This window comes from Lathamus discolor, chromosome 1, assembly GCF_037157495.1.
Source record: "Lathamus discolor isolate bLatDis1 chromosome 1, bLatDis1.hap1, whole genome shotgun sequence".
NCBI classification, from domain to species: Eukaryota; Metazoa; Chordata; class Aves; order Psittaciformes; family Psittacidae; genus Lathamus; species Lathamus discolor.
This window is the reverse complement of record NC_088884.1, coordinates 137,434,964-137,462,522: the sequence shown is the minus strand read 5'-3', so window position 1 is coordinate 137,462,522 and position 27,559 is coordinate 137,434,964. Positions and strand designations below refer to the sequence as shown.

The 27,559-nt window shown below is 40.7% G+C and overlaps 1 protein-coding gene across 1 annotated transcript; it reads left to right on the top strand.

Moving 5' to 3' along the window:
- Window positions 1-13: 13 nt before the first annotated feature.
- Window positions 14-20,434, top strand: SPATA18 (spermatogenesis associated 18). Its single transcript, XM_065665271.1, has 12 exons — window positions 14-199; window positions 2,435-2,540; window positions 2,650-2,756; window positions 4,253-4,371; window positions 13,156-13,290; window positions 13,946-14,183; window positions 15,904-16,062; window positions 16,615-16,790; window positions 18,678-18,801; window positions 19,146-19,232; window positions 19,845-19,890; window positions 20,352-20,434. The coding sequence occupies exons 1-12, from the start codon at window positions 113-115 to the stop codon at window positions 20,357-20,359; spliced, it is 1,392 nt and encodes a 463-aa protein (XP_065521343.1). The 5' UTR covers window positions 14-112; the 3' UTR covers window positions 20,360-20,434.
- The last annotated feature ends 7,125 nt before the right edge of the window (window positions 20,435-27,559 follow it).

The following is a 27,559-nucleotide window of genomic DNA, read 5'->3' as shown; positions in this document are numbered from 1 at the left end:
CGCGGAGCAGGCGGGAGGCACCGGCTCCCGCCCACCGCCGTGGAGGGCTCCCGGAGGGCGCGGGGTACCAGCGCAGCCCGTCCAACCCCCGGGAGCCAGCTGACAGCCCGCCATGGCGGCCAGCCTGAGGAGGCTGGTCAGCGCGGAGAGCGGCCGGGTGCTGCAGGAGAAGCTGGAGAGCTGGCACCGGAACTACGAGGTAGTGGGCCCCGGCCGGGAGGGAGCGAGATCCGTGTCCGCTGTGCTGAGCGCGGCCCGCCTCGCCCACCCCGCGGCCCTCGGCGTCCGCCGGGAGCGGCGCCGTTCCGCGGCGCCCGGGCCGTACGGCGGTTTCCGCGGTGACGGCGGGACGCGGAGCGGCGGTGCCCTGAGCACAGCGCAGCCGGGCCCTGCGGCCGGCCGGGGGAGCAGGTTCTAAAGGCTGCTTTGGGACACTGACCCTCGGACGCACACAGTTATCCCGATTTTAACAGCCGGTGCCTCTAACACTCGCGGCTTTTTCTATTGCCTGTGACAGGGTTCACTGAAAGCAAGGGCCGGAGGTCAAAAATGTGATATTTGAGCTGTAATCTCTGGATCGGGGAAGTATTTGTGGTAGAAGAGCAACAGATGGAAGGACCAGGGGTGTGAGTGTGCTCAGGAGGAATTGTCTGTGGCCTGGGAACAGCCAGGAAAATGTGAGGAAAAGGCTGTTGAAGGTGAGAATGGAATTCAGCTTCCGAATATTCCCAGCTCGGCTGGGTGGGAAGCCTGTTAGAGCTGAGAGGCTGCTGCAAGACAGCACAGCTACTGAAGGGCTTCCAAAGAGGGAATGTCCTGTTTGTAGCTGGGGGCTTAAGTAACAAGGAGGCAAGGGTAAGAAAACAGTTTCAGGCAAGAGGAGAAGGATGTGGGTGGATGGATGAGATGGGGTAAATGGAAGAGTAAGAGGTAACAGGAGATTGAGGAATCAAAAGAGTGGAAGAGGTAGAGGAGGTGCAAAACTAGGGAAAGGTGAGAGGACCTGAGACTTTGTCACGATTTTTCACTGAGAAAACTCAGTTATCGAGCTCCCACTCCTCTGTTTCCAGGTTTCCTTAGCTTCAGGACATGCATAGTTGATTTGGTCATCAGCCTGTAGCCACCTACTCTGTGCCATGTTTGGTGAGAAAAGGTGCTGAGTCGAGAAACAGCTTTTCAAGGGAAGGCAGTCCTTTTTATACTCGATGCTACATAGGTGTTATAGCATATTAATAGCCAGTGCAACTCTCGTCAGGATTCATGACAAAGGGCAGTTTTAAGGAGGAGTTTGAGGGTAGCTGGTAAAGATATCACAAAGTGCAGAACACTAGAGGAGGGAGGGCAGAGGTATGCATTTTAAAAACTTGCAAATGGATGATGGAGGTAGACTTCGGGATGGCAGAGCAACAGTAGGAGCTAAGCTTTCCATAGTGAGTTTGGGATAGTCTTTTAGGTCTTGGGGAATGAAGACAAGCAGTTTCAGGCTGCTGTGGCACAAGAGGAACTGGCAGATGGAAGCACCATGGGTGTTATGTTGGTGTAATGAGCTAGACAAATGCACAATGCAGTGGTGTTCTGTCAGAGGTTAGCAGGGTGAGACTGTGCTCCTTGTGGCCAGAGGAAAGCATGTTGCAGCCATCCAAATGCAAGCTGACAGGGGCATGAGTGGGAGTTTTAGCTGTTTTGGAAGCTTGTAAAAGCCATATGGAGCCATTAAAGCCTGAAGACCTGGAGGGAGATCTGCTTGGAAGATGGTGAACAGATTATGGATGAAGATTAGGAAGCAGGTGCAAAGTGTGTGTTCCCCTGGCAGGTGTAGTAGCCTCCTGGACAGATTAACCCCATCAACTCCTTTTCAGAATTTGCTGAAAGTGGTGTAGTTCTGTTGGCCTGTTGTTTCATAGGCATAATCCTAGTTTTTCCCATTCTTCAGTACTATTTCAGCTGATAACTCTTAAAAATCAGATGAAATTGCATGGAGGGTGCACATGGCTGTCAACAGAGAAACACAATAGTCTTATATGTATTATTTCAGGTAATATAAAAAATGAGATTTTAGGCAGCCTTTTCACCAGTCTCCTATCTTAATATTTTAAAAAGTCTGTGTTGAAAGATTTTATCACAGATCCACAATTACTTTATTTTAGAGATACTTATGGTTGCACCTTCTTTATGAATAGAGAAAAGGCTAAGTTTTCTCAAGTAGTGAGTTAGCTGTGTGATAGAAGTCCTGGTATCTTGTCTGTTTGCCCATTAACAATGTGAACCTTTTGAAGATGAGTATTCTAGTGGGTGCAATAACTAAAGGTTGTGAAGATACAAATTTTTTTTGGGGGGAAGTCATGATCATAATAAGAATAATTTTAAGAAAGCCCACACAGTGGCTTAATTAATTAAAGTAAATTAAATGTCATTAATACACATTAATTTACAGTTTAATTCCTGTGATCAAAATCTGAACCGATGCTGTGAAATATTAGAACTGAGCTCTGAGATTCAAGGGCAGCTCTTCGCAATCCTCAATGAAACATCTCGAGAAGGTAATTCACTGCCTTCTCTTATTACTACGAGCACATTTCAATGTGTCATCTTGTCAAAGTCTGGCTCTTTCTGTAAGTATTCTCACAATTTCTTTATGTATTTTCTAAGGGGGGCAATATGCAGGTGTGGAAACAATCAAAACTCGTCTCCTGCCACGGCTAGCACCTTGTTTTAGCTGCTCATCAGGAAGGATCTTTGAAACCACTCTCACTCAGGTATGTAGGAAATCTGTTTTAGTGGAATAGAATGGTGTGAGTTTATACCAGCAGGAGAGCTTTAATGACTTTCTGTTAATAATAGATTTTCCTTAATGAAATACACCCTTAGCTGCACGCATGGAGGCAACTGTGCTATTTCTCTGTCGCATGGCAAGTTTCCTTTGAAGGGCAAATCAAAGATGCCATTAAAGTTACTTTTTGGCCTTCTAGGTTTTATGCTGTTTCACAACAATGAGTGACAATATAGACGAATTTACTTCATTAGGGAAGTTATGTTCTCGTACTGCTTTCCTTTTCTAGGTAAAGAATTGTGCTACATTTACATTTGCAAAAATGTTACAGAAGTATTTACATCATATCTCTATTAGTAAAAAAATCTAACACTGAAAAGACCTGTGTAAGCTGAAGGTGTGTATAAACTCCATGTGTTTCTGTGAGTTGTCTTTTTAAGGAAAAAAAGTAATCTTTGTTTAATGTGTGAGCCTTATAATGTTTCCATAAGGCAAAAAAGAAATGTTCATGCCCATCGTAATACCACCACACGTCTGACTTGATGTTTGGAGTTAGTAAGATTTTGATATGTATTGAAGGGGTTGTATTATTAGCAGTTTGGCAGAAAAGACAGAGTTGTTGTGGCTGTGTGCTTTGAAAGAAAATGAGAGTGTTGGTTGATGCAGACTAGGGGAAAATATTGAAGTTCTTGATATTTGACAGTGATGCCTCCATGTTCTCATTTTTACGTCTTTTATCAAAATCTTTCACAATTAAAATTTCACACAAAAGAAAATGAAAAGTGATATTCCTTAAGAGTGAGGTTCTAGTGCATTGCAGGAGTAGGGTTCTGCAAAAAATACCAACCCCAAAGTGTACAGTAATGTTACTAAATGACAGTATACCTGATACACCAGTTGCAGGGTTGTAGTTGCATGTGACATTCAAAATGTAAAGAAAAGCCTACTGCAGAGTTACCTATTTAATTTGGTAGCATCAGGCAAATCTATTGGCTGCTAAAGACAGAGCTGCATATGTAGTAGTGTGCTTTCTGGAATGACAGTTGTTGCTTCCTCTTCTAAGTTTTTCTGTTATTTTGTGTGCATGAATACCCCCAGACTTTACTGAAGTTGGTGATATAATGAGTCAGAAGATGACTGGCTGAAAAAAATCCCAACCCAACCAACATGCAATGTGTCTGTGAGAACACTTAGTTAAAATGATGTGTATAGAGATAGCACATCTGCATATGCAGACCTTCCATATTGTCTATCATGAGGTGTAAAACAAGTATTGTTTCTTAATGTAATTGAGTCTTTGTTTTGTGTACCTGAAAGGTATTGGTTATGTTTCTAGAAGGTATGCAGTTGCTTCTGTTTTCAGATATTTTAGAAATGGTCTTTACAGAAATGTTTAGAAATACATCTGGTAATAACACCATACTAAATTTGCCAAAGGGTTCTGTAAGGTGGAACATTCAATGTGTTTGTGTTTCATTGTAGGATTTAATTGAGAAAGAGAGGCAGCTGAGAGAGCTGGCCAGTGATCAGAATTTTCAACTGCAAGAGCTGCAGGAAGAACTGACTTCAACTCGTCTAAAGCTCAACCAAGTGCAACAAGAGTAGGGGAATTAACTGTTATTCTTGCTGTTTGTTTTTTTGTTTTTGAACAAGCCATATTTTTCTCTTGGCAGCTAAATACTGCCAGAGATTTTTTAAAATGCTTCATTTCTGGCTTAAAATCAGAGCTTCAAAATACATCTAGGCTCTGGATTGTCTGTGTGTCCAAAGTGGGGTACAAATGATGCAGACATACCTGCACTCATAAATTGAGGTGATAGGTTTTACTTCTGTCAGAGGAGTTGGAAAGCATGCCTGTGTTCTGGGTAAGAGTTTTCTGTAATGCACGATAGTCCAAGTGAAATTATAGTCAATGAACTGTTGCATGCTGAGCAAACCCTTGATAAAAATCAAGTACCTATGTATATTGCTGCCCTGATTGTGAAGAATTCCTTCCTTATATCTAATCAAAATCTTTTTTCTTTAAGTTTAAAACCATTAGTCCTTGTCCTATCTGTAACACAGGGATAAAACCCAGTCTCAATCTTCCCTATAAACACCCTTTAACTGCTGAAAGGCTTCAATAAGGTCTCTCTGAAGCCTTTTCTCCAAGCTAAACAACCCTAAACTTTCTCAGCCTTTTCTCGTAAGAGAAGTGTTCCAGTGCTCTGATAATTTTTGTGGCCCTCACCTGGACTCACTCAAGCAGGTCCACATCTGTCTTGTACTAGGGACTCCAGAGCTAGATGCAGTACTCCAGTTGTGGTCTCATGAAAGAGGAGTAGAGGGGGAGAATCACCTCCATTAACCTGCAGCTCACACTCCTTTTGATGCAGCCCAGGATATGTTTGGCTTTCTGGGCTGTGAATACACATTGCCAGCTCATTTCTCATTTTTCACCTATTTGCTATCTCCAAGCCCTTCTTCACAGGGCTGCTCTTAATCCATTTTCAACCCAGTCCGTACTGATACTGGTGGTTGTCCTGACCCAGGTACATACACTTGGTTCTGTTGAACATTGAGATTCACATCGCCCCACTTGTCAAGACTATCAAGGGTTGTCTGGGTGTCATCCATTCCCTCTAGATTATCAGCTGCACCACTCAGCTTGGTCTCATCCACAAACTTGCTGAGGGTGCACTCAATCCCACTGTCAATGTCATTAATAAAGATGCTGAGCAGTACCAGCTCTAGCACAGACCCCTGAGGGGCACTGCTTGTCACTGATCTCCATTTGGACATTGAGCTGTTGACGGCAACTTTCTGGGCACAGCCATCCAACTGATTACTTACACATCAGTTAGTCCATCCATCAAATCCATATCTCTGCAATTTTGAGAAAAAGATGTTGTGTGGGACTATGTCAGAGGTCTTATAAAAGACAAGGGAGATCAGTTGCTCTTCCATTATTCACCAACAGACATTATTATTATCTGTTATGTCTCATCTTGGATGAATTCAAGGATTCGATTTTTCAGTATCAAAAAAAGTCAGCCAACTCTGGGTGAGTTAAAGGTCAGTGCATTCCCCTGAAAAGAGGAGGACAAAACCAATAAATCTTGTGATCTTGCTGTAGATATCAAATATCAGAAGTGACAAGGTGGGACAGAGAAGGACCCCATGATGTTTGGAAAAAGAAAGTGGTTTTGTTCTTGGCATTTCAACTGGTTTGCCAGAATTAGGTAATCTTGCAAAATAACTCTTGCCTAGAAGGTTTAGTAAGCAAAGGAGTTTTCTGTTAATAGTTCTAACAATAACGAAGAGTTACAGGAGATAGGTGGACCTTATAAACATACCTGAAGCAAGGTCTGTAAAGAAGACAGGGCCAGGCTATTTCCAGTGGTACCCTGTGACAGATCAGAGGCAGAACACAAACTGAAATACGTGGGGCTCTCTCTGAACACCAGGAAATCCTTTCTTAACTCTGGTGGTGACCGAGCACTGTCACAGGTTGCTCGGGGGCACTGTGGATTTTCCATCCTTGGAGATATTCAAAAGCCATCTGGACATGGTCCTGGGTAATTGGTTCTAAGTTGCCCTGCTTGAGGAGCAAGTTGGACCAGATGACCTCCAGAGGTGCCTTCCAACCTGAGCCGTTAAGGTGGTTCAGGTGCATATAAGGGACTGTTTAGGGGTGAGACATTTGATCCTATGCTCCTGTATGGATAGAAAGGGATCATTTGGTGAGCTGGGGAAAAGTGTCAGAGGGTCAAGGCAAGAGGTACTTACAAAGAAAGTTACTAATACAGATTGGAGTGAGCATGTGGCAGTTTGCAGTACAAGAAAATGTCATTTCGGGCTAGCTCCCAGGAGAAGCAGGAAATCGGTGATAAAATTTTTGTACAGCTTTGTGCATTGTATTTCTCTGTGCACTCAGGTCAGAGAGTTGTTGGCTGTGGTTTGCAGAAGTAGGAGTCTGGAAGGCAGAGGGTTGGGAAGAGGTAATTGTTGGAGATGAAATTATGTGGAGGTTTCAGAGCTCATCCTTTCAAGGTGATGCTGTATGGAGTTGTGCTGGTGTAGTTTTTGGCTTGCAGGGGACAGGTGCAGGAGAAATAGAACTCATGTCCCAATGAACGGACCCCATGTATGGACAGTGAAGTCATTCTGAACACTGTAAATTGTTGAACTGGCTGGAGAAACTAGAATTGAGTAGTAATGAAAAATGTTTTTTTCATAAAATATATCTGTTATTGCATAGTCATATCTGACTTTTTTATAAGCTATTTGTGTGCTGATAGTCTGCACAAAGCCCACTGTGATTGTTTTCATATGTTAAATTGGTATGGACTTGGTCTGCTTGAACAGTCAGTTTGTCATATTAAATTCTTCGGTAAAATCTCTGCCTTTACCATGCAGGTTATCAGTTTTTCTTGCAGTCTGGCAAAAACCCAGTTGGCTCTTGAAGATGCAAAGACGAAATCAGCCAGTACTTTTTTGGCAGCAGAATATGAAATTACTCAGCTGAAAACAGCATAAGAAAAACTTGAATCTTGGGATATTTGTGGCAGAAAGTCAGCATGCAGAGACATGGTCTGTCATTTATCTGAGCAGGTTCCTGAGTTTATTCTAAGCTGTCCTATGTTATAGCAAAATGTATCTTTAGCTTCTTAACATGTAGCTTTGTTTCTTGGTGTTATAAAGAGAGAATTAGCATAAGTAGAGCCATGTGAGAAGAACCCTTATGGCTGAACCTCTACCCTTTTTGTCTTTAGGCTTGAGGAAGAAGTAATTTTGAAACTAATAGCTTGATAGCTGTTCATCCTGTAGATGAAGTTAAATAGGAGAGAACCATATTCTGAATGTAGCTGGAAATCATTGTTTGCAGTTTCCTATGATGCTCCTGGAAGTAGAGTTCATGTTAAATAAAAAACACTTCAGTTTGCCTATATTAAGACAAAGTTCTTTGTGTGGCTTTCACTTTTAGACCATTTTTACTAAATCCTTTTGCCTCTACATGGGAGCAATGTCTATCACTAATGTTGATATCCGTAGTTTAAAAATGTTGGTTTGAGTTTCTAAGTGTGTTGGTCACATCTGGGAAGTCAGTCTGGATCAGTATGGGTGCAGCTACCTCTCCATTTCAACACAGGGGTCCCTAAAACTAATTGTGGCTCTAAAAGCAGTAATAATTCTTCACTGTTATGAAATGTAGCCCATGGTTGCTTGGTTGGGTTTTCTTTTTGTTATATTATCAGAAAAGAACACAAAGGTAGTTGAATTAATTTCAACAGCATGTGAATACTTGTGAAAACTGTCATTTCAACAACAGAATTGTAGTCATATTTGTTAAACAAATGCTTGCAGCCTTTTCGTTAAACTACATTGCCGCTCCTATAAATGGAGGAAACTTGACTTTGCTGCTTACACTGTAGGAAAGGATATAATTGTCCACAGGTTTCTTTCTTTTTGGAGTAACTGAGAGGATGAGCTACTCCTACTAAAGACAAGTAAACAAAAAAGCCTTCAAGCCATTAGAGTTTCTACTTCCAATATCAAGTTGCATGTCACTTGTTCATCTCTGGGTGTTTATCTTCTAGAATAATACTAATTGTCAGATTTCATCCATGGACTTTCCTAGCAAGTTTTAATCACTTTGGATTTTAAGTTTTGGATAGCTACCTGGGGTATGAACTCATATTCCCGTAAAATGGGCTCTTTTGATTTGTTGGGTAAAAAGGAGCTCATGTAACTCCTTGATTCTTACATATAACCTGACTGCTGTCTTCCTGATCCCTTTTAGTAGGGAATAAAACATCTTGCAGTCCTCATGTGTAGGTCTTAATGCACACTGGACAGAAATTTGTGTTGCCATTTGGACTACTGACAGAAGAATAAAATCATCTTGTCTCCCTGTGAATTCAGGAATTCTGTTATCTCTGCATAGGTATGGTTCATGTTCACTCTCAGTTTAGCTGGCACTCTATATTTGCATCTTCTGCCTGGGAGTTCAATTTTTGATTGAAGCAAAGTTGCTTTTTTTCATGTTCTGTGAATCATCTTTACAAAATTTGAAACCTATTAATTGGGTGAAATCAGAATTGCATGGTCTTCACCTGCTTGTCAAAACCAGAATCATAGAATCACAGAATCACAGAATGGTTTGGGTGGGAAAGGACCTTAACACCTGCCTCACCACCCTCACAGTAAAGAACTTCCTTATATCTAACCTGAACTTCCCCTGTTTAAGCTTGAGCTCATCACCCCTTGTCCTATTGCTACAGTCCCTGATGAAGAGTCCCTGCCCAGCATCCTTATAGGCTCCCTTCAGATACTGGAAGGCTGCTCTGAGGACTCCACACAGCTTCTCTTCTCCAGACTGAACAGCCCCAACTTTCTCAGCCTATCTTCACACGGGAGGTGCTCCAGTCCCCTGATCATCCTCATGGCCCTCCTCTGGACTTGCTCCAACAGCTCAGTGTCCTTTTCATGTTGAGGACACCAGAACTGCACACAGTACTTCAAGTGGGGTCTCACGAGAGCAGAGGGGCAGGATCACCTCCTTTGACCTGCTGGTCACGCTCCTTTTGATGCAGCCCAGGATACGGTTGGCTTTCTGGGCTGCGAGTGCACACTGAAGCCGGCTCATGTTCAGTTTCTTGTTGACCAGCACCCCCAAGTCCTTCTCCTTAGGGCTGCTCTGAATCTCTTCTCTGCCCAACCTGTAGCTGTGCCTGGGATTGCTCCGACCCAGGTGTAGGACCTTGCACTTGTCATGGTTAAACTTCATGAGGTTGGCATCAGCCCACCTCACAAGCGTGTCAAGGTACCTCTGGATGGCATCCCTTCCCTCCAGCATATCAACCGGACCACACAGCTTGGTGTCATCAGCAAACTTGCTGAGGGCGCACTCAATGCCACTGTCCATGTCACTGACAAAGATGTTGAACAAGACTGGTCCCAACACCGATCCCTGAGGGACACCACTCATTACTGGTCTCCAGCTGGACATCAAGCCATTGACCGCAACATTTTGCGTGTGGCCATCCAGCCAGTTCTTTATCCTCTGAGTGGTCCACCTATCAAATTGATGTCTCTCCAATTTAGAGACAAGGATGTCGTGTGGGATAGTGTCGAATGCTTTGCACAAGTCCAGGTAGATGACATCAACTGCTTTACCCTTGTCCATCAGTTCTGCAGCCCCATCATAGGAGGCCACCAAACTGGTCAGGCAGGATTTCCCCTTAGTGAAGCCATGCTGGCTGTCACCAAGCACCTTGTTTTTTTCAGTGCCTTAGCATGCCTTCCAGGAGAATGTGCTCCAAGATTTTGCCAGGCACAGAGGTGAGACTGACTGGTCTGTAATTCCCCAGGTCATATAATGATCAACATTTAAAAGTAATTGGAAGACAAAACATAAAGTTTACTAAAAACTGTTGTTATGTATGTAGTGAACAAAATCCTATTAGTATGAGTATAAATGGAAGCTTACTATCAGGCTGCTTAGATTTGTGCCAAGATCTAAATAAACTTAAAGCCAGATGACTCATTTTGAATTAAATGAAATTAAGAGTTTTTTTTTTTTTTTTTCCAAATCTGCCATCCAGGGGACCTGTTGTATAGATTGGCAGGAAGAGATTTTGTAATCAGTAATAGCAAATACGGTAGCTTAAATAGGTTACCTTAAGACCTTGTAGCATTGCTGTGGCAGAGGGCTCTTAAAAATAGGTTAAACACGTATCTGGCCAAAAATTACATGAGTGGAGTTGCTGCTTTGAAATGCAAGACAACATGGATAAAGAGTTGGGCTTAGCCCAAGGGCTGGAGGAACTGTGACAGTTTTCTTGTTAATTAATTGTTTAAAACTAAAGGGATTGAAACAGGATTAAGCAGACACTTGACATGAATTATCCAGGCTGTTGTATTTTCTCCTGAGAAACTGGCTGAAGATGCCCATTTTATTTTTAAACGCTTGGATGGTGGAGTTCAAAACACTAGTTATAACCTTAAAATAAAGGTGGGTTATAAAAAATGCTCTGATTTTTCTAAGAGCTATATTTTGCCTTGTGTGCTCCTATTATTTTTCTTTCTGTTTGTAGCATCTGCATCTCTTTAACCTGAGCAGAAAGGTGGTAATATTTAGCAGTAGAGTGAACGAACTGTGAACCAGGGGAAACTCAAATACTGCATAGTTTTAACTAGCATGGAAGTCAGTATTGGTAGTTCACAAATGTGTCTGTCTTACAGTTGATATTTTTTCCTTTTCGTATTTGGTTTTTCTTATCAAGAAAATGACGTGGTTAAACAGCTGCCGACAGCTAAGCACCACACAGCTACTCACTCACTCCCCCTTCGGTGGGATGGGGAAGAGAATCAGAAGAGTAAGAGCAAACTCTTGCGTTGAGATAAAAGACAGTATAATAGGGAAAGCAAAAGCCTTGCACAAGCACAGCAAAGGTGGGGTTGTTCAGCCTGAAGAAGAGAAGGCTCTGGGAAGATCTTTGAGCAGCCTTCCGGTACCTAAAGTGAGCTTACGAGACAGGTGGAGAGGAATTTTCTGCGAGGGCAGGTAGGGATAAGACAAGGGGGAATGCCTTTAAACTGAAAGAGGGTAGGTTTAGATTAAAGGGAGAATTTCTTTACTGTGAAGAAGGTGAGGCACTGGCAAAGGCTGCCCCAGGAAGTTGTGGCTGCCCCATCCCTGGCAGTGTTCAAGGCCAGGCTGGGTGGGGCTGTGAGCAACCCTGTCTGGTGAAAGGTGTCCCTGCCCATGGCATGGGGCTGGAACTGGATGATCTTTAACATCCCTTCCGACCCAAACCATTCTCTAATTCCGATTCCCATTGCAGGCAGGTGTTCAGCCATCTCCAGGACAGCAGGGCTCCATCATGTGTAATGATTACTTGGGAAGACAAATGCTATCACTCTGAAGTCCTCCCCTTCCTTCCTCTTCCCCCAGCTTTATATGCTGGGTATGACACCTTATAGTATGAGTATGCCTTTGATCAGTTGGGATCAGCTGTCCCAGCTGTGTCCCCTCCCAGCTCCTTGTGCATCCCCAGCCTACTCGTTGTGGGATGGGGTGAGGAGCAGAAAAGGCCTTGATTCTGTGTAAGCACTGCTCAGCAGTAACTGAAACATCCCTGTGTTATCAGCAGTTTCCAGCACAAATCAAAAACATAGCCCCATACCAGCCACTATGAAGAAAATTAACTCTAACCCAGCCAAAATCAGCACAGAAAGAAACATCCCACTTCAGCGGCAGCTTTTCTCATGTTTGCTATATGACAATGAAAGAAGCAGGTATTTTTGCTGCCTTCAGTCTGTCATGTGCTCTCCTATTGTGTGGTTGTTTTTTTTCTTTTTTCTTACCCTTTCTGATAAAGGCAGACTCACAATTAAGCATCTGTTTGTAATCACTATCTGCTGTCATGATGGAAAGATGGAAGCTTTGTGGTTCTCACAGCAGTGAGATAAACTTACCATTAACTTTCAAGAAAAGTCCCCATGTGAATAGGGGTAAATACCAAAAAGAAAATAATACAGTAGTGAAATGGTTATTTCTTATTTTTCTTCTCTGTTGTATAGTTATTAATACTGTATTGTCTGTCACGGAAATTTAAGGGAATAATATACAGCGTGCTGTGTATTACATAGGTTTTTTTGCCTTTTTTTTCTTTTTTTACCTAATGATTTTCCACCATTTCTATCTCAAGAACTCATCTTCCCAAGTCTACTTTCCTTTCCAACTTATTCTGTATATTAGAATTCTTTAGCCCTTAGTAAAGGACAGAGATAAACTTGCTTAACTGGTTGTCTGCCAATGTTTAAGAAACACTGCTTCTCTTGAAAGCAGGAGAGGAATCGTTAGCTTTTGATATTACTTGAATAACATAGAATCACGGAATAGTTTGGGTTGGAAGGGACCTTCAAAGGTCGTCTCTCATTGGTGATATCCTTTGGCTGACTAATATATTCCAGAAAAGAAAGAAAACAAATCCAAGAGCCCGATATAAGAAAGTATCTAGAGTCTTAAACTGTAGGAAAGGAAATTGAGCTGGTTTAGTTAACATCTTAAATATGAGAAGGAAACCACCTTTTTCTTAGACCTCATCATCTGAACTAGAACTAGTGCAAGGACACCAGATGCCAACCAGTGATGGCCCCTGTAACATAAGGTGTAGTGTGTCCAGTCTCCTGCCACAGTAGACTTTTACAATTTAAAATGTGATTAGGAGTAATGCTTTGGGGTATATTTTTTAAACTCTTGATTTGCCTGTATTTCAGCATGTGAAGCTTGCTCAATATTTCATAATTCTCCTTTTTTGTTCTTTGTATCTGATGAGCATTGACAGATGGTTTGGTAGAAGGATATCTTGTGACTGACTTTATTCTGTTTGGTTAAGTCTGAAGATTTCTCGTGCCCAAGAGAAGGATGCCCAGAAGAAGTTAAATTGTCTGAACGACTACGAGCATCAGATTCAAATGCTGAAGGATAAGATTTCTACCCTGGATGCCGAGAGGTCTCTTCTTCAAAGCAGGTAGAGGTGTTATTCAGAGAAGTTACTGAATCAGAAATTGTTTATTTTAAGCAGCATGAATTCCCTCCTCACTTGAAATTGAAGTACAAACAAAAGCAAAACTTTTATACTTTGCTATGAAGGAACATGAGCTCTTTAACTGGTTTGTCCTAGTGCCCAAATATTTTAATTTCAGGCAGCTATGTTAAGTGTCTGGCAAAACAGCAAAGAACAGCTTTACCAAATACTAAGAGAGCAACTGTACAGGATAAAAAGAGACGGTTAGGTCTTTTGTTTTTAAGTCCTCTTTGAATACTGTACCATTGCAGGGCAGAACTTGTTATAGTCTCACTTGCTTGATTTTACGACTCCTCAGTGATACTGAAAGAGGAACAAATTTCTGAAGTGTTACTAGTTAAAAGTGTGTTTCCCCAGGACAAAGTACTTGGCTGTACACACTTTAGGAATTACTGTAATTTTATTGTTCAGGCTCTGGCCCATAAAATGTATTGACACAATTGCCTTCATATTAAACTAACCACCTGCAGCTTTACTACTTTAATTATGTAATCTTAGCCTACTCTGGTAACAATTAAATTGACAGAAAGCTGTGCACATGACAAAATCATCTGAGGATGGTGAAGTGGCCTCATGCTTCTTTATATGTCTGTCATAGGCTTGCACGGAGCCACTCGCCTTCCCCAAGGCACAGAGAGAGCAAGTCACTCAGTCCACTTCCCCTGAGGAGCTGCTCACCCGGCCGAGCCAGACGCACAAACGCTTCCCGGCGTGCTTGCTTGATAACTCGCTTCGGTGACATTTATGATCAGAGACGCTTGGACGCAGAGACATTTTTAAAGGCATACATCAGTGATGTGGAGATGGTACACAGGATAATATACATTGCAGCTGTGGTAAGAAGAATAATCCTTGTTTTACAGGCCAGAAGGATCGCAGCAACCCCATGCAATGATGTAAGATTGGGGAAGAGTGGCTGGAAAGCTGCTCAGCAGAAAAGGACCTGGGGGTACTGATTGATGGCTGCTGAACATAAGCCAACTTGTGCCCAGGCAGCCAAGAAGGCCAATGGCATCCTGGCCTGTATCAGCAACAGCGTAGTCAGCAGGGCCAGGGCAGTGATCATACCCCTGTACTGGGCACCAGTGAGGCCACGTCTCGAATCCTGTGTTCATTTCTGGGCCTCTCACTACAAGAGAGACATTGAGGAGCTAGAGCAGGTCCAGAGAAGGGCAACAGAGCTGGTGGAGGGTCTGGAGCACAAGTCTGATGAGGAACGCCTGAGGGAACTGGAGAAGAGAAAGCTCAGGGGGGACCTTATTGCTCCCTACAACTGCCTGACAAGAGGTTGTAGTGAGGTGGGGTTGGTCTCTTCTCCCAAGTAACAAGCAATAGGACAACAGAAAATGACCTGAAGATGCACTGGAGTGGGGGTGGTGGAGGTGGTTAGATTGGATACTAGGGAAAATTTCTTCACCAGAGGTTGATCAGGTATTGAACAGGCTGCCCAGGGAAGTGGTGGAATCACCATCCCTGGAAGTGTTAAGAAACCGTGCAGATGAGTCCCTCAGTGGTATGGTTTAGTAGTGGTCTTGGCAGTCCTGGGGTAATGGTTGGACTTGATGATCTCAGAGGTCTTTTCCAACCTAGCTGATTCTGTGATTTTATAAAATATTATGGCTGGATTGGATTAAATGGTATGTAAATTAGCATTTCTGTGAAGTATGGAGAAGAAAACATCTTTTTTGCCTTTTGATTTTCCTTTCTTTCCCTCACACTTATACATCAGACTCTGAATTCAGATCTGACTGTCCTGTCCCAACATTAGAACAGGGTCAGTGATCTACACTACAGGTGTTAAAAGGGTACATATGAAGACTGAATGGCTCTGAAAGGTGGATGATTCCTGCACTAAACAACACTGCCTCATATAGATGAAGTCTTTCACATTTTAGACAGCAAAAAGTCTTTCCATATGATATTCCATCTTGCCTGTAGCTATGTGCTTTTCTGGTTTTATTTGGTCCCTTGAAATTACCTAGATACCTCACACTTCCTGAGAGCTCAGTCTGAAGAAACTTGATTTTATTTTTCTGTACTTAATCTTCTGTTCTGTAGAACTGATGTAGTACATACGTTTGTCAGAGAGGCAGTGTGTTTCTTAAATGTGCTTGGGGTTGTACAGATTAATTTACTGAAGGTTTTTTTCCACAGCTGTCATTCAGTTTACAGTTTCCAATTCAACCTTTCTTCCCAACAGAAAAGAGGTGCTCCTGTCTGTTGTGTTAGGCTGTAGCAAATAAAATGCTGTTACTGAATTCTGCTCTTGATATCTTTGAATGTGATTTCATTGATTGTGGGGGTGTGATGGAATCCTACATAAAAATAGAAGGTTAGGTGGGGCGCTTTTCAATCCCATCTTATGCAAATAAATCACACTTAGTTTAACCAGAGAAGTCCTCACAGATGAGTACTATTTCTAACCTTCAATTTTACAGCAGTGTTTTATATTCCTCCTTACAATAGTAATATTGGATTAAGTTCATCTTCTCAGATAAGTGATAAAAAATTAATCTCAGTCTCCTGGATTTAACTAGATGTTCTTCATGTTTGCAGGAGTCTTTTCATGCAGCAAAGATGGCCTACAGGCAGTTCAAACTACGTGTAACAGAGACTCTGTCTCTCGGTCACACAGGACCTGAATCACTTGAAGATACTGTCCTGGATTATATAGTTGACCATGAGGATCTGTATGATGTTCAAGCCAGTGTCAATGTAAGTCAAGAGCAGTGGGGGAAGTGATGTGTTGATCTATTTCAGTAGCTAATAAATTTGGAGTGTGTAAACTAGAAATGCACTGTAACCTGAAGAAGTAAAAGAGTTTATTGCATTAATTTTATGTCTTGTAGCAGTTTATTTTCCATAATAATATTATGATATGGCTCAGTAATCACTTGTTTTATTTGCCCGTGACTATAATGTCTCTGTCTGCCAGAATAATATTTTGGACAAGGTACACTGTAACTGTCTTAATCAAACTAATGTAAGCTCAATTTCATATTTTTCTTAAATTGTGTGCTCTACTGAAGATCAGCATCTCCCTTCTAAGATTTATGTCAGTGATGTAGCTCATACCTCAATACCAAAATAACAGCATATTCTTTCTGAAGCTAATATTTTCTGGAATAGCCTAAGACAACATTGCTGGGAACGTCTTATACTGATTTTTGAATGTAGAAAGTTGAGAGGCATATTTAAGAGGGATTTCCACACTTGCAATTGAACAAAAGTGTTAGTGAGCTCAAAAACTCAATTGTTTATTTTCAGGAAGTAATTCGCTCCATAAACATGAACCCAAAGATTTCATTTCCATCAGAAATTGATTTCATTGTGATCAGCACTTTGATTCGAGAGTTGTGCCGTGTGGCTTTTTCAATGCAGACACTTGTTCCTCCTCTTGATATTGCCTTTGGAATTGATGGAGAACTTTTCAGTGAGACCAAGTAAGAACTCCTTATTTTCAATTAGATTTGTACTATTAAAAAAAATTCCATCAGGTTGTATAGCCTCTTCTTTCCTCACAAATAGAAAGGTTTAAGACTGATGCTGAACATTAGGTTTGGGGCAGATACTCATGGTCTGTAGTGAATGTGGTATGTCTTTAAGGTTTGTGATGGTGTAAAAATGCCAGGATGTGGACCATTGTTAACAGATTCTTTTGATGAATAGCAAAGCAATTTCCTGGAAAACTTCCGTTTCTGGCTCATATTTAATTTATCATTTAAAAGGAAAATTTTCAGCTCTCCTTTCTCTGTTCAGTCTCTGTCTGCCTCCAGTGTTTAGAAAATGTATCTTTGTTCCTCCTTTCTAGCCCATTTTGGCAAAGTCATGTTAACTGAGATCTGACAGTTGGTGTCTGATAACAGGATCTTCAACATGTGTGCTGTGACTGCTGTGCAACATATGGATCTTAATACGCTTTTATCTCTTCTGGTTTAGAGCTGAGCAAAAAGAAAAATGCCATTTAAAAATAAGATTTTTTAAAAAATCCTCTCTATAGGGTCAGGGCTGGCTGCTTTGTTAGCTGAGAGAACCATAGGGTACTTCCATACCTTCAAGAAAAATAAAGGGATTGATTGCTCAAAAAAAAAAAAAATTGCTTTCAAAAGCTAGAAAAGCCATACCAATAAGGAGGTTTATAATACTAATGATGATGATGAAGATAGAACCCAGGTAAGGAAGAGCTTAAGAAGACAAGAACTAAAATAGAGAAGATAAAAGTAGCCCATCAACAAGAGAGTGCAAAGTCATGTGACTACGTAATGAGGCTGTCCAAATACTATTTGATACCCAGAGCTGCTGACTGAATTGAGAAGGCAGTAATGCTACAATATCATCTTGGGATGTTTTCTTCACCTACTAGGTGTGTAGGGGCTTCAAAATGCAGCTCTAATGAGTTCATATGTGCTGCTGCACACATCAATACATCTGTATAGGTAAATATGTGGCATAAGTATGTTTACAAGTATAGCATATATATGTGGTACACAAACATTTAGCAAAATATGTAGGAATTAAAATAACTCTGTTAGTTATGTCTGATAGGATTCTCTAAAAGGGCTGGCCAAACATCTCATACCCTATACCTTTCTCCATAAAGAGCTTCATGCCTCTCTTTACAACATTGTTTTATATGATTTGCTATTGTATACTCATTACTAATGTATAGATGCATTCATATTTTTTCTTTCAGCTATTTGGTATTGAGTTTGAATCCACAAAACCAAATATGTATCATTAGTCAATATAGCAGACTGAGGGAGGTAATATATATGTCATGTAAACACAGGCCTTCAAAATTATTTTTCTTAGCTGAAAAGTCGCCGTTTCATTATTAATGTCTGAGCATATTGCTAATGAAATTGTCTCTTATGTCTTGTAAGACACCATGGTGTAACTTTATAGTTGAGATAGAGTATTTCTGTAATATCCTTTAAAGGGGTTTTGTTCTAGCAAGGTATTTCAGGAAGATGGAATGACTATGCCTTCCAAAATGCTGCTCAGGAGATTTAATGTCAGTGGATGCAAGGACTCTGGCTTGTGTGGGGCTTAGGCAAGAATATGTTCTAGTGGCCTTCTGAAGTGTGAGATGACCTTATTGGAGCATCTCTCAGTATAAATAGCATATTCTGCTATGTCTGGTTTACAAATGCCTTTTTTTTTTTTTTTTACAGGTTAACTTTATACTGTTGTGATATGGGTATGCTGTCAAGAAAGATATTTGGGCTGTAGCTGGGGTTCTGCTTTTTATCAGCATTGATGGCTTGAAGCATCATATTTGTCTTTCGGCACTTACATGCAGACATTTCTTGTACTCTGTGTTTTAACAGGTACCATCGTAGTTTTGACTCCGATTTCACAGCTGCCTTGGTAGCCTATCATGTATGGCCTGCACTGATGGAAAATGATATTGTTATTGTGAAGGGAGAAGCAGTCACTAAGAGAGGAGCACTGGTATGTACTTCTGTTAAGGAACATGCTAAGGGAAGTAATTGGATTTAAACACTGCCCTAAAATCTAAAAAATATAGAGGGAACAATCAAGAATTTGGCTGGGGTTGTGTATATCAAATATAGTTAGGTTTTAGTGCTTTATCCTGTATTTAGAATGAATAGTTCCATTTGCCTTAATGAATTCATTGTGCAGATGTATGATTGTTGTCAGAGCCTGTTCTAAGGAGAAAGTTTGTGTTTACTCTCTGTCCCCAGGCCTTGTCTGCAGCATGGCAAGTCTGCTTCCTGAGTCTGTCTTTGTTAAATGCCCTCTTTCAAAACATTTGTCAAACTCTTCTCTCGTAGTGGTCTTGCAGAAGTAGAAGCAGAAACACAAACAGAAGCCGAAGCTGCAGCCGAAGCCGTAGCACCAGTCCTCTTCTAGCTCATCACGTAAGTCCCAGCTGAATGCCTGTAGTACAAACAGCATCAAGTATTTTAAACTCAGAATGCAGGCAACCTTTTAAAAATGCTGATGTGCCATGTGTACATTTTAACATTGGGAATAAATAAATGGCTTTGGTGGATCTGGAAGGAGGCGAAGCTGAACTGGCAGCATATTATACAGCACATAGTCCCTGCCTCCTGGAACTAACAATCTAAATTTATACTCTAATGCCTTCAAGGAGCAGAGGTGGTAATGGTACTAACAAGGTATGTGAAACCTTACCAGAGTTCTGCATGCATAATGTATAGTCACATTATATTTTTAATTATTTCTGTAAAAATCATGTATATTTTTCTAATTCTTGGGCCATCTTATTAAATTGACATCAATTGACTCAAAATGTGAGTACTGAAAATGTGAGAGGTTTTGGGTAAGACACTGCTTTGTGTGTGTGTAGGGTGTGAAAGAAAAACTAGAAAGTTACTGAATTTGGCTTTGTAGCAGAGGAGCTGCACTGATATACATGCAAATTTACTGAATGTTGGTGGGTCCCCAGGAACCTTCCTTGGGTACAGTTCTTGAGCACACCTGAGTTTCCTTTTCTGTATGTCTTGCAGTTGTCTCGAAGCCGCAGTCCTTCACCACTGAGGAACAGATGCCTGAGTAAGTAGGCATAGTAGTTTGTAATGACTCACGGTTTTCACATTATTTTCTTGAATAACTAAGAAGACAACACGCCAAAGGTCTTTGACTCTAGAATACTAGTCCAAATACTTACTTTTAAATTTGGTAGCCCCTTTCTTCCCTGTGTGTGGAAAAAGACTGCAATTTCTGACCTGAAGGAGAGCTGTTTTTTCACTCTACTTAGATCACTGCATGAGTTCTCTCTTCTGGTTGCATTTATTGTGGCCAGTTCTATAGTAAGTAAAACTTGTTCTCTTCCCTACACAACAAGACAGTTAGCTGTATACCTGCTGGCCTTGTCAATCCAGAGCGATAGCTAAGAAGTAATGGTGAAGTGAGGTGTGTCAAACAGTATTGAATGTGTGCCCATCTAGAAGCCAAGACAATTTAGAGGTTTAATAAAAATGAGTTGTACTGAAATGTGTCTTTTTCTTCAATAGGGTGTTAACTGAATATGTTCCTATGATGCAGTACATCCAGATCCAACAACTTCACTGGTGCCTTCTCTCTTCAAGAATACCTCAAATCTCACAATAATGTGAACAGCAATTATCACTCCAAATGGAGTTTTTTGTTCAGTGTGGTTTTTAGAGTTATAGGAGGCTTATTTATTATTTTATAAACTATTTTAATGCTTCCGATAAAAAAAAGGTGCGTGCAGTACAAGATCATACAGATTTGGCAAAATTTGCAGAGCACTGAGGAACCCACACTGTAGTCCTGCAGATGGAGATAGAATTACTACATCTAGAATGTTCTTTAACACAGATAGCAGATGATACAGTTTATCTTGATGGATGTTTAATGTAAACTAAATCATTGATGATGTTAAAGGTCTTTTCCAACCTAGTTGATTCTATGATTCTGTGAATGTTGAGGTTTGAAAACAACTCCATTAATTGGTGCTTATTTACAATTGTAGAAAATAGCAATAATCTGAGGATGTGCCAGTCTCACACAGCATCCTTTTAAATATGTCCTTGCAGGAAATTGAATTTTCTAACTGCAATGTGAAAGTTGCACAGAACAGTACTCTAGCAATCCCCTAGGCTTTACTGACACTTCTTTATGAAGGCATGGGAGTGTGCTTTTGGAAAGGCTTGTTAGATACTTTGTTACTTAGAAATGGATATCATACAAATTTATAGTTTGGAATTTGAAGTTTTTTGAAAATGTGCCATTTATTATTTGTAAGCTTGAAATATTTACTTGGTTTGGCCAATTTGGTATAAATTTTAATGGACTTTCATATCAGAGATAGATTAGTAATTCTTGTGAACACAGTGAAAAAAATCTTATTCAGTTGTGTCGTACTCTGGGTGCTTATTACATTTTAAGTGTGAAAATGAGACCTGTATCGTACTCTGGGTGCTTATTACATTTTAAGTGTGAAAATGAGACCTGTATAGATTTTATTCTGGGACTTTAAATAGTTGTGGTTTTCTTTTTCTTCCATTGTAAATGCTTATTTTTAATATCAGCATTTTTGTTTTCAAGAGAACTGATACTGTTTTTCTCTCAGAACTTCACCTGTAGGGCCAGTTTTAAATATAAGACATACAAGTGGCTCCCCTGGGGCCTTATGCTTTTACACAGAAACATAGGTTTTGTCATAACCAAGCTGATGTGTAATTCACCAACTCCACTGTCTCATTCCAGTTAATAACTGATGCTTCAAAGGTATGTGGAGCTTTCCCCAAATTCATCTCTGCAGTTTTGGAATATGAACAATCAGAAGGAGAACTATTCAGTCCTTGAAATAAAGTTACAGGAGCAGATTTCTGTGATCCTTTCCAGGGATCTTACGCAGATTTACACATCCATGATCCTTCTACTTTTTGTGGGGCTTGAGACTTTAGCACAAGGCTTTTTGCACAGGATCATATTTCAGGCAGACTTTAACATTGGTCCTTAGGAGCCGTGGATCAGCTGTGTCTCTAGCTCTACGGATGTATTTTCATTGGAGTTAAGCCGGTTAGGAACTGATGAGAGGAAAGTTAGGAAGAAATTCTTTACTGTGAGGGTGGTGAGGCACTGGAACAGTTTGCCCCAAGAAATTGTGGATGTCCCATCCCTGGAAGTGTTCAAGGCCAGGCTGGATGGGGCTTTGAGTAACCTGATCTAGTGGGAAGTGCCCCAGCCCACTGCAGGGAGGTTGGAATTGGGTGATCTTTAAGGTCTAAGGATCTTCCAACCCAAACCATTCTGTGGTTCTGTGCACATGAGGTCCTGCACATAGAGATTCATTCATACAGCTTCTGCTTTCAGAAAGGGGACACAGAGGCACATGCACCTTATGGTATACTTTCTTGTTATCTAAGTCACAAGTGAAAATGCAAAGCAATGTATTAACTCTTACAAGAGCCTGATTGTTGGTCACAGCTATGGATCTGAGCTTTGAAGTAAACCTGCTTATTTCTGCACTGATCTCACGACTAAAAACACCAGAGTTCTGGAAAACCTGAGCACCTACAACTTGTGTGGCAACAGAAGAAAATTTATATCCTGAGTATGGTTTTGCACAGAAAAATGAAGAATTTCTCAGAATTTTGTAATTGCCAAGGGCTAAGTAGGTGTAGGTTTTGTAAATATTAACTTTTGTATGTTTGTCTTCTGCATGTAGTTGCAAAGACATGTCTGTGTAATGATTTTGAGTGCGAGTCAGTTTCCATACCAACTATAAGAAAACTAAGACTACATCAAGGAAGTATGTTTTTCTTGACAAGCATGAGAGGCAGGCTAGTTCCAGACTTGCACACAGCTGTGATGCCACTAGGTACTAGTATTCCTAGAGATTTAAAAATGCCATAAAAGATGAATTCTCAGTGCTTGGCAGACCAACTCATCTTATTCCCCAGCAGGTACCTGGAGAATGAGTTAGTTCATGCTTCAGAGCAGAGCAAGCCATTTTCAGTAAAATAGGAAGTCACTCCACAACATGGTCACACTTAATTGGGTGAACAAACCTTACCATACTCTGTACTCTGCAGCCCACAGTCTTTTTATAGGAATATATCGGTTTGTACTGGTTGCCTGTGTGGCTGATTTAAAGCTGATTAATCTATAGGTCAGATAGAAGATTGCTTTTGGTGTCAAGTTAGATGGTAACAGCTCCTGTGCTTCTCTTTGTCCACATGACAACAGTGCAGAACATTTATATCAACAAAGATTATATGGAATTAACCAGCAAATGCAAAATAACTTATAAAAAGGGGCTTCTGTAATTGCTTGAAAGACCCTGTAAAAGATGATTGATTGATATTTTAGTGAGAGTTTTTAAAACCTTAAGCATTTTTTTCTTTCTTTCTGTTTTTCTTTTTTTCTTCTCTATATAAAAGCCTGGATAATACCACATTGTAAATACAGCAAAGTAGAAACAGTAAGGGTGGATTCTAACAGGTGACAAATAAAAAAGGCATCAAAAAACTATTACAGGATAGTTTTTGATCATGGTCATGCTGTTCCAAGTGTTAATTTCAGGAAAAAGAAGGCTAGATTTTGAGCTAATTTAAACTCTTTGCAAATGGACAGATGGAAGTGAGACTTCCGCACTTTGTAAAAAAACACCACCTTTGGGCCAGGTGTTCATGTAGAGCGGCACATTTTTGTGAGGGATTTTGAGATTGATGGAGAATTTCTCCTGCATGTAAGCTCTTTGAAGGCTGATTGTGTCTGTCTCGATTCAAAGGCTGAGTCAGTCAAAATGTGTGGATGTTCTATCACCTATTTCTGGAGAAAATACAATGTCATCAAAATATCTTCAGTCTTCAGTGTTTGCAGCTCAGTAACAGACACATGCAGAGCTGGCAGAGACTGAGGGTAAACAGCTCAGCTATTTTTGCTACTGCACAATGAAGATTTAAATTTAGAAATCAATTTAGATAGATTCTTCCAGCATCCTGATCAGAGAAAGAAAGTTGGGAGCAGGAGGTTGGTGAAGTCCTCCAATCTAATCTCGCTAGCAGTTAGCTTTGGTGCTGATTCAGTCTTGTCAATCTTCAGTCAATGTTTCAAGTTTCAAGAATATTGTATTTCTTTTAGTCATACAGCACACTAAACAAGTATACTAAAAGTATGTATGTTTCATAGGTTTTTGATAGTTTAAAACAGCGTGTGTAAGCAAATCTGTCTGGGCTTTTGCTGATGAACAGGTGTGTTTATGTGAAAGCTCTACCTTTGGTAGACAGTACAAGCAGAGTACTTGGTGTTATTTTACTGTTAGTAGACAGAGGCATGACCGCGAAGTGGGTGGTGTGTTTTTACTCTTGTGACTTTCAGAAAGCAACACTTCTGCCTTGCAAAAACAGTTCTCAAAGTAATGTTAACTTCTTGAAAGAAAAATGTCAGCCTGAAGGCACCGTCTACAACTGTTAGTATTGTTTCCTGTGAAATTGTTTTTTCCTAAAGGGCTTTGGCCTGCAAAGTTCTATGTTTTAAAATAAAAAAATATTAAATATACCATTTTAGGCTAATACCCTCTTTTCACAGTAGCTGGCATTTAGCTTTCTGCAGTAGAGGAATATAATCTATCGCAAGCAGATATAACACGTTTTGTAACCTGCATTCAGGATCTTCAGTGAAAATCTATCTCTGCTGATGATACATGCACCTCCAAAACAGCATGGACAAGACAAATGCTATCTGGAAGCATCGTCTTCTATTCACAGAAACCATTTTGCCCTGTGAGCTTTCATACAGTTTTAACTTTTTATTACTGACTGTTTTTGGTTAATACAAGATAAAGTGTTTAAAAAGTGACAGATATTTTAAAGCTTTGACTGTTTTCTGGTAAAGTTGTATTTGGTACCTCAAAATCAGGAACTTTGTTAATGGAAAAATAAGGCAAAATGTTGCAGTTTAGAGAAGTCGTGCAAAGTTTGTTATATAAAATGACTCCACTAATTCTTTTGAAATATTAGAATAAGCAGTTATGTTAAATAGCTCACAGCAAAGATTTATCAGAACGTTGTGACACACAAAAATTCAGAAAATATGAAGGGCTATTTTATCAAATTTTGTCTCTTTCTTAAGGCCAAGCTTCATGACTGCTTTCAGGGTACCTTGTTCATAGTACAATACTGCATTTAGTACGTGCTGTCCTTTTCACAAACCATTATTGTGTGTGCTTTATTGTTTTATGTGTCAACCAGAAATTGAACGTATTATTCCTTAAAAGCACTTTGCATGCCACAAGTGTGCTAGTGATTACTATTCAGGTTGAGTTGCTTGCACGAGGGCATGTGAAGTGTTAGGTGCTTCAGTGTGAAGACCTCCTCAAGGCATGTTGTTGCTGCCTTCAACTTTATCCTGAATATCACACCTTTGGCTCAGAAAAGGTAACTCTATTATTTCTACATGCTGCTGTAATTTGGGCAGGAATCTATCTATCTGACTAAAACCAGACACAGGTAGAGCTGTGCCAGTCCTTTAATGGAGAAATGCAATTAGTATTTTCACTTCCAGTCAGTGGATGATGTATTGCTCAACCTGATGAACTTGTGGTTTCAATGAAGTATTGTCTTCGAATTCTTCAGTTGTTAAATCAATGAAATGCATATGAAATTTTGAATTTAACCATTTTCAGTTGATTAACGCCAGTTAGTACCATATGTTTCTCTCACCCAGACAGGAATTTCAGGAATGACTAACTGCAATCTAAATAACATATCCGTGTCAATTAGTCTGAATAAACAATGTGTTTTACACTAGTACCTCAAAACTGTTACTGTAAATTGTAAATTTTGTTAGAGAATTAATAAAATACCACATGTAAGCTCTTTGTATGTTAGACTAACAGCACCTGGTCTGGTCTGAATTTAGCTTAAACCAAATTAAACCAGATCTCAATTGCTGTTATTGCAAATGGACATCTGAAGCCAAACCTCAGTGTGACATCTGTTCCTCTGTAAGCTTGTGGCCTGATTTGTTAATACTGCTCTAATATACTGCCACAATTTATTGAGAGTTGGGATAGATTGTCCATCTCAGGAATTTTAAGCTTTGGAGTGCGTACCTATTTTGCACTACATGTGTAACAGTCCAGAGAAAGGGTCTAGAGCCTCATACAGGAAGACAAAATACATGGGTGTGACAGTTTGTTCTCATAATACTGGTATTATATAAATATAAATACCAATTTTATAATATTGGTGAGAGTGTACAAATGATAAGTCAAATGACATTTCCCATTTCTCCTGGTGCTTGGCTTCATTAGTAACGCTGAACCAACAGCACCATGGAAGTACCAGCCTGAGATTCATACTTGAGCGTGCCTTGAACCAGTGCATGCAGGCTGCAAAAGAAAACTTGCTGTGAGCACCACATCCTGTTTAATTCAATTTCTGGTTAATAGCTACATCTGATAGCTTCAGAACTCACCGCCTTTGCCAGGGATCCAGAAAAGCAAAAAAGAAAAAAGTTCCCCAGTGTTTGGATTTACCTTTATTTGCTCACAAAGAAGCAGGTTGGCCAGAGCCCAGATGGGGATACAGCCTGCTGTCATTTTGGCAGGAGAGCCCTCCCAGCGTCTTGAGGAGTCACGGCAGAGCAGCATGGTGGCACAGGGAAAACCCTTGCAGAACAGGCTTGAGTCTGAAGCAGGCAGCTGGCTTTCTGTTGAGTGCCTGCTGTGCGTAAAAAGAAGCCAATTCGGGCTAATCTGTTCCCTTCCTCACCAAGCAGCCACGCACAAAGAGCTCGCTGGAAGAAGCACGCTACTTCTTGTTGAAGACACAAATGAACCCCTCTGCAAGGTGGACAGCATTTTAAATGCAAACAGGTTTCCATTGTTCTCTGGTGCGTGAAGTGCTGTTTGTGTTTTGGTTTTGCAGAGATGGAAGGAAAATGACATTAAAAAGGTAAAGAGTCACAAAATCAGACAAAATGGACTGAAAATGTCAATAGGAGAAGCATGGTTGAGATGTGACTGGCAACTGTGTGTGTTTGTGTAGCACACGTGTGGCACACCCAAGGACTCATGGCATGTGCTTGCTCAGTGAGGCTGGTTGTGCTGGACGATGCAGAGTAGCATTGCTCTGCCTCCTACCCATAGGGTTCCCCAGGCTGGATCCAAACAGGGTGCTGGGGCCATAGTTTGTAGGAGAGCACCTCAGAGCAGAGCAAAAACCTCAGGAAACCTTACCACAGTGCAGGAAAAGGCTACTGGAGAAGTTTACGTGCTAACCTGAAGGAGCCAACTTAAGGAAAAAAAAAAAACAAAAAAGAAAAGCCCCTCAAAACCCCTACATCTTTCTTTTTTGAGGAGCTGTTTGCATGAGGAAAGGCTCCAAATTCCTCTGCCCACTGTAAGGCACTAGGCAAGTGCATTTCCCACGAGATGGCACTATTGCCCTATGCATAGAAAAAGCAGGTTTTGGCTTCATCTGCAGTTTTAAAAGCTGATTGCCAAAGAGAGGTTTGCAAGAAAGTGTGTAAATGTTACAGATCCGAGCAGTATCAACAAATGTCAAATGGAGAGTAAGGTTGCTGCTTGATAAGAATATGAAGAATCCTTACATAGGGGTGATGAGATGAGCATTGCTATCGATCCGTTATTGGGAAAATGGTTTGGATTTAGGCTTTTTGCGGGTTGATTTTTCAGAATTAATGTGGCTCTCTAAAGTGATTGGTATTTACCTGGTCACGTTCT